At 33.4% G+C, this 11,816-nt stretch overlaps 2 protein-coding genes across 4 annotated transcripts; both read left to right on the plus strand.

Moving 5' to 3' along the window:
* Positions 1 to 7: 7 nt before the first annotated feature.
* On the plus strand, positions 8 to 5,848 carry LOC102597735 (protein DEK-like). Of its 2 annotated transcripts, none has more exons than XM_006347563.2 (11): positions 8 to 572; positions 726 to 759; positions 1,194 to 1,273; positions 1,459 to 1,518; positions 1,674 to 1,784; positions 1,890 to 1,970; positions 2,105 to 2,173; positions 3,919 to 4,438; positions 4,832 to 4,929; positions 5,068 to 5,098; positions 5,193 to 5,848. In XM_006347563.2, the coding sequence occupies exons 1-11, from the start codon at positions 228 to 230 to the stop codon at positions 5,399 to 5,401; spliced, it is 1,638 nt and encodes a 545-aa protein (XP_006347625.1). In that variant the 5' UTR covers positions 8 to 227; the 3' UTR covers positions 5,402 to 5,848. The 2 variants fall into 2 exon arrangements, with proteins under 2 accessions (XP_006347625.1, XP_006347626.1); XM_006347564.2 differs by having other exon boundaries at positions 2,108 to 2,173.
* Positions 5,849 to 9,630: 3,782 nt separating this feature from the next.
* Positions 9,631 to 11,580, plus strand: LOC102577559 (feruloyl transferase). Of its 2 annotated transcripts, XM_006347565.2 has the most exons (3): positions 9,631 to 9,720; positions 9,807 to 10,267; positions 10,573 to 11,580. In XM_006347565.2, the coding sequence occupies exons 2-3, from the start codon at positions 9,824 to 9,826 to the stop codon at positions 11,428 to 11,430; spliced, it is 1,302 nt and encodes a 433-aa protein (XP_006347627.1). In that variant the 5' UTR covers positions 9,631 to 9,720; positions 9,807 to 9,823; the 3' UTR covers positions 11,431 to 11,580.
* Positions 11,581 to 11,816: the final 236 nt, after the last annotated feature.

Here is an 11,816-nt window from a genome sequence, read left to right on the forward strand (position 1 = left end):
TGGGGTAGGCGGGGGAATTGCGGTTTGATAACCGGGAATTCCCAATATTTAGAAAATTTGGAGCTTCCAAACTGTATTTTAGCTTCTCCAATTCCAAATGGCGCCCACCTTTCCCACCTTAATATTTCAATTCTAGATCTGTAACTTCAAAGTTCTTTATTTTCCCCCAAACCAAAATCCCCAGTTAGGGTTTTACTACTGTGGAGTAGTAGTATTCTTGTTCTTCTATGGCGTCCGAGAAAGAAACCCTAGATTACAAGAAACCAGAGGGGGTGATTGAGGAGCAACAAGCAAAGGCCAAGGAAAAGGAAAAGAAAGAGGAATCTTCCATACAAGGACAAGAAGTAGAGGAAGTAGACGAAATGCAAGTTGACAAAAAAGATGCAGAATCAGAGGAGGAGGAGGAAAAAGAAGAAGAAAAACCAGTCAAGAAGGGGAAAAGCAGAGGTGAGAGTACGGAAGAGCCTGTGACACCAATCACAAGACCAACTAGGGAAAGGAAAACTGTGGAGCGCTATTCTGAGTCTTCGGATGCTAGAGGTTCCACGCCTAAGCCATTGTCAATTAGGAAGGTATCATTCTCGACGCTTCAATTTTTCATTTTCCACTGACATCAGCGTCTTTTCAGTCACTTCTTAGCTTTTAGATTCAAACTGTAAACGCCTAATTTACATTTATAGTAATGATATGAATTTCCTCTTAAGAATTAGTGTGTTTAAATGCAGGGTAGTGGTACTCAGCTGAAGGATATACCAAATGGTATGATTTCACTAATGCTCAGTTACCTTGTTTTCCCTCTTCTGGGGCTAGGCTTTATTTACAGTTAAATGATAAGTTAAGTCAATGGATCTCTGTAAGGCAAGAGATTTGTTCTTCCTTTTTTGGTCATTACTTGGTGGATATAATTGAGGTTGTAATTTGGCTAATACACTGTTGTTTTAATTTGACATTTGTCATAGAGTTTAAGATTTTAATTTGACCTACATATTATGTTAGTAAAAGTAGGAGAAAATATGAAAATTGCATACATAGTAAATCACAGGAACCATGTTCAAGTAAAGCAGTGTTCACTTGCATAAATAAAAATGTAAATCTTATCAAAAGGTCGCTATCTGTTATAATTCTGATGCTAAGATTTAATTAGTAATAGTTGCATGATATTGAAGCTTGATACAAACTATTGAAATTTTCAGTGGCTTATAAACTATCCAAGAGAAAACCCGATGACAACCTTCAAATACTTCACAACATCCTTTTTGGCAAGAAATCAAAGGTGATCATTATCTTCTTACTTACAAACTCTCGAACTTTAAAACTTGAGATGCTTTCTTTTGGTTTTGTAGCATGAACTGTGCATCTGTTTCTTTTGAATGAGGTTGAGGGTGATGTGTATACGACTTGGTGTCACTTATAATGTTGTAGGGCTTGGATGAGATCTTTGATGTTTTGCCCTTTTAGGTACATAGTTTGAAGAAAAACATAGGACAATTTTCAGGATTTGTTTGGGTTGAAAATGAGGTATCTTGCTTCTATCTCCTTTGTATTGTGTTCTAATTGTCCTTGCACTTCTTTTACTTATTTACACGTGGAAATGATTGTTATCAAGTTCCTGAATAAGCCTTTAAGTGAATGTGTAATCAGATTATCTTTTGCCTACTTCATTTGTCAAGCAGGAAAAAGAAAGGCGAAAAACCAAAGAGAAGTTGGACAAGTGTGTTAAGGAAAAGCTGCTGGATTTTTGTGATGTCCTCAATATTCCAGTGAGCAGAACTTCTGCAAAGAAGGTACGTTCTGCAAATGGGTGCTTTTGTTGGCTGTGCAATCCACTGCTGCTAAGATGTCTTAACTATGTTTTTCTGATCAGTCATGCTACTTGCATCAATTTTCAGGATGAGCTCTCAGTGAAATTATTAGAATTCCTGGAATCTCCTCATTCTACAACAGATTCCTTGCTTGCTGAGAAGGAACAGGTATGTAGTTGAATTTATTAAGCCCTCTTCCTGTATTTGACAGCTTGAGTTTTGAGGAGTTGCCTTTTGTCTTTAACTTTTTTTGCCTATAAAGTAAATTATGAACTTGTAATTTTTGTTTTTTTTTATGTTAGAAGGGTAAGAAGCAAAAGAGAAAGAGCTCAGCTAGCAAAAGCGCAGGTTCCTTGGATAAGTCAGTTAAGGTTAACTCTCAATCTCGTCCTTCTCTACTTAAATCAATCAACCAATGACAATGTTTGAGTAGCTAGAACTCGTGTTACTGATACTTGGTTCAGCATTTAATTTCTCTGAGCTTCAAACCGGTAGCAATTTAAATGAATCTAGATGTTTTTTGATAAAGAATGGAAATGAAGCAAGATTTTAATTAAGGATCATGCTTACTAGTGCCACCAAGGAGTTAATTAAGAAACATTTTATCATGTAGTTTGTATTGAGGATTTTAATACATATCAGAATTGACAAGTACTAGCCATAGGTGAGTCTTTGATAACATTAGCATGTGCGTCCTCTCTTTCCTTTTTCCTTTTGGTTTGTCTTGTCTTGTGTTTCCCATTTAAAAAGCTTCATTACGAGAGAAATGATTGAACTTATCAAGCAAGATTTGGTGTGACAAGAATCACATTATGGACCCAAGAACTCAAATAAATAAATAATCAGGGAGCTTAAAGAAATACGTGGTAGCTATAAACAATCAGGAACCTTAAAGAAATATGCGGAAGCTATAAATAATCAGGAACCTTAAAGAAATACGCGGAAGCTATAAATAATAATTCTAGACACGATGAAGAATTGAAAATAAAGATATGATGAATTCAAGAATGAGTTTCTCACTTTCTTGTAGTCAAGAACATATCAAGTAATTCAAGAATTAATCAAAGAACTTCAAGATAAGTCTAATTTTTGCTTGCCCTAACACCATGGTCATAAAAAAGGTCTAAATTTTAAAAATAAACTCCTAACAAGAACAAATAGCCTAAACTAAAATATCTTTGGTAGAGAATAAAGCCAAGTGATAGATTATGGATCTCGACCCGCCTAAGATACAAAACACATTAAGCCAAGAGTTGTCGCCTTTTTGGAATACCTAAAAGTAATACGATTTGATGGATTACCACATTAAGTTGATTCTTGAAGGTTGAAGAATAAGTTCAAGAGTAGCCGGCCACCCCCAAAAGTGCAAGAAAAGAACATCTTAATTATATAAACAATAGCTTGAATGTAATAACAAAAGAAGACACCCCTATTTATAGCCTAAGGGTAGCCAAGACAATGTAAAGAAACAAGGAAATAAATCTAAACAATGAAAAACAAGTCCAGCATTCTTAGAAAAAAAGAAAAGGAAATAAATACCAACTACCCAGGAAAACATTAAAGATGTTCCTAATAAATTAGGGAACATTTCCAGAACAAACTAGGGAAGTTCGACTTTGGAATCCTAACTCCACCAGGCATTTAAAATTAAGGAAGGCACCTTGATTTTGTGCTGATTTAGACACATATTTAAGGCATCTGTTGGCTGGTGTTTGGCCCCCATTCCACCCCCTCTTTGACTTCAATTTGAACCATAATATAGTTGTGACATTTGGTTAGCCAATTCATCTATCTTAGTCTTGAGCTTTTCATCCACAATTAACTTATTTATTTCCCATTGAAGTCCAACAACCTTAAATTGCAACTCCTTCACTTGAGATATTGTTAACGACCTTCATAGAGCTTCCAAAGCTTCATTATTTTGTCCTTGATGCTATCATGGTGTCAAATCTTTTTTTGTTGCCTTTCCTCTTTTGTAATATGGGTAGTTAAGCTAGGTTAAGCAGGCCCCAACAGTTCTTTATCTTCTATCACTATTTTTCTGGCACTTATCTGCAAATGCCTGTCATAATCCTGATGCTGAAGGTGTCTGAATTCTTTGTCATGTTCAAAACAGAAGCATCAGAAATCTGAAGTTGGGGTAAAACGCAAGCGGTCAGCAAAAACTGAGGAAGAAGAAGCTGATGATGAACAACCATCAGATAGTGGTGATGACTCTGAGAATGATGATGAAGCTCCTAAAGAAGGAAGTGATCAGGAAGAGAGTGGTTCTGAGAAAGGTGAGAAACAAGAGGAAGAGGAAGTGGAAGAGGAGGTGGAAGAGAAACCAAAGAAAAACAAGTCTAATGAGAAAATTAATTCGAAGAAGAATGTGAAGAAGGATTCGGGGAGTAAAGCAGCAGAGAAGACTAAGGCCACAGAAAAGGGCAGCTCTGCTAAGTCCTTGAAAAGTTCATCAAAGTCTACCCCTTCAAGTTCAGTTTCCAAGAAAGGTGCTTCTGCTGCTGATTCAACATCTAAAGCCAAGAAAGAAAAGGCTGAAAAGAAAAGTAAAAAAGAAGAAACTGAATCTGTGAAGGAAAATTCTTCAAGCAAGAAACAATCAAGCAAGTCTACTTCAAAGGTTTCTGAAAAAGGTGTGTAACTTTTTCTTTTTCAGTTAATATTAAATGTGTATGAGTCTTCTCTGTTGTGAGAAGCTAAAGTTCTTCAGGTTTATTTTTTGAGATATTGTTGTGAAGAGTAACATTTCTAGGATACACTAATGTGTTTTCTCCTTTTTCTCAAAATGAGTATAGTGATGTGCCACATAGAATGTATTTTAATGTCAGTGATCAGGCTTTCTCCTTTTTCAAAGTCAGTATTGGGTTGTGCCATTTAGAGAGCATTTTTTAATGTCAGTGTTCATCCAGTATCTGATGTTCGTATGTATTCTAAGATTGACAGAATGTCTGTTATTGCTCCAAACAGATTTTCTTATCAATTTTGTGTATCTTCCACTTCTCTGACTGTTGAACCTTTTGGAACAGGAAAAGGGAAAAGTGTAAAGAAGGCCAAGGCAGAGCCCAGCAAAGAAGAATTGCATGCAGTAGTATCAATTATTCTGAAAAAAGTGGATTTTAACACTGTAAGTCTTTACTATTTACTATTGAAAAAGTCATAGTACAATTTTTATTTTGGAGAAGTACTTGAACTTCGAGCTTCTCATAAAAAAAGTGCTTGAGCTTTATACTGATTGAGGTTTCTTTCACTATTTAAAATGCAGGCAACTTTATCTGATATTATCAGGCAACTAGGTATGTTTTTTTTAAATGCTCATTCTACCTGCTATTCTATATTCTGTTGTACCGATCTCTCATTTCTGAACCTTGTTTTGGCACTTCATTACAGGTAGCCACTTTGATCTGGATTTGATGCACAGAAAAGCAGAGGTAAAAGCTATAATCACTGAAGTTATAAATAGCATGAGTGAAGAGGAAGAAGATGAGGATGAACCTGAGGGTGATGATGCAGAAACATCTGAAGGAGATGCTGATGCAGAAAAGCCCGAAGGTGATGATGATGCAGAAAAGTCTGATGGTGCTGACAGTGATGCTTGATTTACAAGTCAAGTCGAGTTTGCTACCAATGCAAGCTTGTTAATTGTTCTGATTTGCATGTTGTCCTCTGTATAGACATGTAAGCGAGAAGTTATACTGTTAGCTGCAAGATATACAGATGGTGGCCTCAATAGGATAGTTGTAAGATAGACATTTCTGTGTTAGCTGATCTGTAGATGTAACCTTAGGATTTCCTTTTCCCCATCTCTTGCTGATAGTCAGGGGTTTTGAGTTTCTTGTACTTTTTAATTTTTATAACTATTGCAGATTGCCAAAGGTTAGATATGGTGAATGACTAAGATTCTGTATCATGTGTACTGCTGCTGAATAAAGAGATTAAAAAAAACTCCATGATGGCATGGAAGGCTTGCATGATAATTGCTATTATAGTCTTTTCCTGGTGTTTCCATGTCTTGAGTTGTATTTGAATAAACTTAGGAGGAACAATTTTTTTGCCTCATTTGTCCAAAATTAAGTGTTTGACATGCTATTGCTATATTTTGCAATATATTCTTGAATGTTATGTAAATGCATATTCAGTTATGGAGAAAACTGTGATGAGCTTGCTGGTTCATTTCAAGACCTAATCATATATGTGCTTTGCAGATACTTCATTCAAGTACGATGTTTCTGGGTTATGATGCTTTTGGGAATTTGATGTATTCCAATACATCATGATTCACGACAACTCAGTTCAGTCATACTTTTTGGCATCCGTAATGAAATATTTTATCACGGGTAGGCGTGATAAAGTTTAATGAAAACGTGATTCATCCAATTAAGCGGGCTAATGATTCACTCATTTATTAGACTAATTGATCTTGATTCGTTGAAATTCAGTACATCTACAAGCTGGATGGACTTGTGTCAAAGCATATGGTCCAAATTGACTCATAAGAAATCTTATAAAAAATTAATTTTTTTTTTTTTGTTTGATGTGTTTTATTTAAGTACCTATAATATAATTAAGAAAAACTTTTTATACTAATTTTATTTGATAATTAAACAAATTATAAGAAAACCAATAAAGTGGATAATCATTCCATTTTTTAACCCAATGCCAAACTAATTGATTCATAAAATTAGATAATACTTACATAATGCCCTTTTTGTTATTTAGATATAAATAGATGATCGACAATTTGACAATCGACTTGAAGCTATTGCTTAATTTATTTTGAATACAAATGCAATTGTCAATTTATAGGTTTTGGGCGGGGGTCTAGTTGGGCTCCGTTTACATGTGTATCACACTAATTCTAATAGGATTAGAGACACATTTAAAATTTAAAGCTGATAATTTTTTATAATAAACGTTGAGTAAATACCGTAATACATAAGGAAATGCCATTGATTTCCGCACACACACATGCAATGTTTGAGCCGAAAACAGTAGCTTCGTACGAACCCATTGATTCTACATAAGACATGAAAATGTCTGTTTATTACTAAAGTTAAAGTTTTTTATTTTTCGAAAAACCATAACGCAATAATTGTTTAAAATATGCATAAAGAGATTGCTTTATGATAATTAATGCTTATACTCCACTTCTCTACCAATAAGCAAAACACTACAACTTGTGCCGAAATTTATTAAATTTACAAGAAATATATGTTGAAAAATTAATAACAAAGCAGTCACTTGATTCAACGATAGACATAGTGAATGCATCCACTTAAGCTTTGCTGACCTTTTGTATGGGTCTGTTTCTCCTTGGGTACATACAAAAAATTTGATTGTTTTTTTTTTTCGTTTTGTTTTTTTGTTCTTTTTTTTAAAAAGAATTATAATTTGAGATTATTGAAAATCCATAAACTTTAATTTTTGAATCCGCCTTTATTGGGGTGAATTACATACACATATCACATATCAACTTTGACTTGTCAAAACTTACTTTTAGATAATTTGAATGCAAGCAAAAGATTTTTGCACGAAGTTTCCAAGCATTAGTGTATGAAGTTTTGACTTTTGACATGTCATGTCTCTTAAATATCTTTCAAATTCTATATGAAACATCAAAGACATTGACATTTTTCAATATGCCAAAACGAAAGTAATTTTTCATCCCTTTCAAGTTTCAATATTTCCAAACTTTTGCTACGATATCCACTTGAATTAAACTCAGTTTTTCATGGTCCAAAAACAGTATTACTTAAGACTTCTTCAAGCTAGCAACATCGATCATTTTAATGCTGAAAATCCTTAACATTTTAAAAAAAAAGACGATCACACCTAATAAGTCAAAAAACGAGTTAATATCTTAAAAGATCATTGAACTATGAGAATTTATCTAGCAAAGTCATTGAACTTTGTTTTGTATAAAAAAAATCATTCAACTTAAGGTTATTGTCTTTAAAAATCACTCAACTACATTCCTCACTAAAATAAATTAAGCATGACAAAATAAATTATTTTTATGTCATATAGTAATACCTTAAACTTGAAATTAATTATAAAAATTATGTGGCTTACAAAACTTTCTACGCAATATGACATGATAATTTTAAAATTTATATAATGATAAAAAGAAGGAAAACAAGAGCAATTTGGGCACGAACATTTTTTATAAAATACGTCATTCCTTTCACTTTTTTTTGTTTGTCTACAACCACAAGTCCGGAAAAATACAATTTGAGTCAGTTATTTGGTTATGAAAAAATATACATATTTTATTTTAAAAAAATAAAGTTGAAATTGAAATTAGAATTGTACCTGATCATACTTTTGCAATAAATATATGGAATTTAAATTTATTTTTAAAAAAATACATGAAATATGATTAAATATGAAATGGGTTATTTCATAAATTCATTTCGTAAGAAGAATTTTAGCATGAATAATATTAAAGAATTTTCCAAGAACAATTATTTTTTGTAAGAACTTTTAGAGAAATAAAGAAAGGAGAAGCATAATGGGTTTCAATTTTTTTAATTTACTTATGGGGTCCATGTTTATAAAACATAAAAAATAATTTATTCTGTTCATATCTAATTTATAAGAAATGTTGTTGAGTGATTTTTAAAGATAAAAGTCTTAAGTTGAGTGATTTTATTGATACAAAACAAAATTCAATGACTTTGCTAGATAATTTCTTATAGTTCAAGGTCCCAATTAATTTTCTTGGATTGTGAAATGTGAAACTTCCCTAAATTGATTAACCATTTTAGTACCCAACTCTTATAGCTTCTATTACAAAAAAAAAAAACAAGTTTTGTTTATAACTACAATAGTTTACCCCTAATGTTACATTGTTATTACCTTACGTTAAGGGTATTGTATTTGCATAAATGATTAGATTAAAATCTACTTATTTGTCTTTTTGTAGATGAGAACATATTTTAAAGAAAAGAGGATTCAAATTGACAAAAGCTACAAATATTGGAAAATATGTTAATTTTTAGTATAAAATATTAGACTAAGTCATTGATCAACTTAATTTGGAGGCCAACTCTACCAAACTATACAAGAGTTTACTTCAATTCTTACGCCACATTTCTTGAATTGGTACCATTTGGTTTTGGGGCCAGTAGCCTACCACACCCATATGACAACAACAAAATCTCATTCTTCAAATCAAACACTTTGAAAAAATAAAAAATTAGAACTTTTTCCATTGTCATTTTTTAATTAGTGGTTGTGTGTGGTTAACTTGCATACACCTCACATATGGATCAAGGACGAGCTAGGGGGGTTTCACTGGAAAAGGATTAAGCTTACTTTTTATGTATATATAGACTCAGGTTCCGAACTAGAAGTCTGTGTATGAATTTAGTTGAACTCAATAACTTTTGCTCAAATAGTGTATTTATATTAAGAAAATCATTAAGGTTAGAACCTGTCGTTTTAAAATCCAGAATCCATAAAATTATAATAGATGTTATGCGTTTACTTCTTTATATTTTAAATTTCATAAGTAACAATCCACCTCTACTACTTAAACCTACTGCTTCCCGGCCACCAGCACATGTAAAAAGCAAGTTTGTTCATCATATACTATCTGCATTATCATTTATTGTTATTTTATTTTTTTTAACAAAACTTTTTCTTTTTGTTTACGTACCCAAATTTTCTCCTCTACCATTTAGACAGCTTAGCGTAAAAATAGCTTTAATTAGTAATATAAAAAAATACAGCTCCTATGGTCCTTTTCAATAGTACACATTTTTGTTAACCAATACTCAACAAATAGTCAATAGTCCAACTCATGCATTTCCTATATATATATATATCCAAAGTCATTTATCTCCACACTCACAAGTATACCATTTCTAGACTCAAAATATCAGAACATTAACTGCATTTTTTCCCCGTCTTTTAGGTACTTTTTTTTAGTTTTTGTTGTGTATCTTATTTTTCATGCCACTTCAATTTCTTTAACTTTTTTATTTGTTTCTTCAAAAACAGGATTTTTAATTTGAGAAATGGAGAGTGGTAAACACAATGTTGCAATTGAGCTTATTGTGAAGCAAGGAGTGCCAAGTTTGGTGGCACCAGCAGAGGAAACAGAGAAGGGGCAATATTACTTATCAAATCTTGATCAGAATATAGCCGTGCCGGTTCGAACAATTTACTGTTTTAAATCAGAAGAAAAGGGGAATGAGAATGCTGCTGAAGTGATGAAGGATGCTTTGTCAAAGGTTCTTGTTCATTATTATCCACTAGCAGGGAGATTGACAATTAGCCAGGAAATGAAGCTTATTGTGGACTGTAGTGGAGAAGGGGCAGTTTTTGTTGAGGCAGAAGCAAATTGTAACATAGAGGATATTGGTGATAATACTAAGCCTGATCCTGTTACACTTGGCAAACTTGTTTATGATATCCCTGGTGCTAAAAATATACTAGAAATGCCTCCCCTGGTGGCTCAGGTACTATGAATTCTTTCTTTATTCGGTTGACTTCTCAAATGATCACTTAATTCAGAGTTATTAGTATCTCATAAAGTCACTTTCTTTCTTGAAAGTGACTTTCTGAGATAATAACTATTAGTTGAGTGACCATCTGAGAAACCAACTCGTGGTTTGTTTTAGCCCTTTTTGCACAATAGAAGTTTACGAATGAAGGGAATTCAACAATCCATGTTTAACAAACCAAAACATGTATAAATAGCTTAGCATTCAACCAATTGCGCTATTCAATCAAGTCTAACTAAGTGATAATTCTCTATATTCAGGTGACAAAGTTCAAATGTGGGGGATTTGTGCTTGGTTTGTGCATGAACCATTGCATGTTTGATGGGATCGGAGCGATGGAGTTTGTGAATTCTTGGGGTGAAACTGCTAGAGGTTTACCTATCAAAGTCATTCCATTCCTAGACAGGAGCATACTCAAGCCTAGAAATCCACCAAAGCCTGAATATACTCATAACGAGTTTGCTGAAATTGAAGATATATCAGACTCTACTAAACTATACCAAGAAGAAATGCTGTATAAGACCTTCTGTTTTGACCCTGAGAAGCTTGAACAACTAAAAGCAAAAGCCAGAGAAGATGGCAATGTTACCAAATGCACTTCATTTGAAGTCCTTTCAGCTTTCGTCTGGAAAGCGCGAACTCAGGCATTACAAATGAAGCCTGATCAAAAGACAAAACTTCTCTTCGCTGTTGATGGAAGATCAAGATTTGATCCCTCAATTCCACAAGGATATTTTGGAAACGGAATTGTTTTAACTAATGCACTCTGCACTGCTGCAGAGATAGTCGAAAATCCACTTTCTGTTGCTGTTAAGTTGGTTCAAGAAGCTGTTAAATTGGTTACAGACAGTTACATCAAATCTGCTATAGACTATTTTGAAGCAACAAGAGCTAGGCCTTCTTTAACTGCTACTCTTCTTATTACTACTTGGTCTAGGCTTTCTTTCCACACCACGGATTTCGGGTGGGGAGAGCCTATTGTATCAGGGCCAGTGGCTTTACCAGAGAAGGAAGTTTCTCTGTTTCTTTCTCATGGGAAAGAGAGGAGAAGTGTCAATGTGCTTCTTGGATTGCCAGCTTCTGCTATGAAGACATTTGAAGAACTTATGGAGATCTAAACAGCCATATTGCAGCTCTAATTTTCCATGAAATTTACTTTATTTATGTGTAATTGATTGTGTTTTTTACTCTGTGGTGTTGTTATTATTAGTACTTTGTATTGTTATTTCTGTTTGGCATCAATTCATGCTCTTTTGCTTGTTTCTAAATGTTCATTTTTATCTCCATCCCATTGAGATCAACAGTGGTTCTCCATCAAACCTTTTTTTTTTTTTTATAGTACACATCACGCGTTGCTCTTTTACCACTAGACCAAAGCCTTAGTGTTGGTTCTCCACCAAACCTTCCACTTATTAAAAATGGAGGCAGCTAGAGTTTATAGATGTGATAATATAGCTAAATAGTATGAGTAAATCATGTTTTATAACATAAATTTCTCATTAGT

This window comes from Solanum tuberosum, unplaced genomic scaffold (genome assembly GCF_000226075.1).
Source record: "Solanum tuberosum cultivar DM 1-3 516 R44 unplaced genomic scaffold, SolTub_3.0 scf00093, whole genome shotgun sequence".
Lineage (NCBI taxonomy): Eukaryota > Viridiplantae > Streptophyta > Magnoliopsida > Solanales > Solanaceae > Solanum > Solanum tuberosum.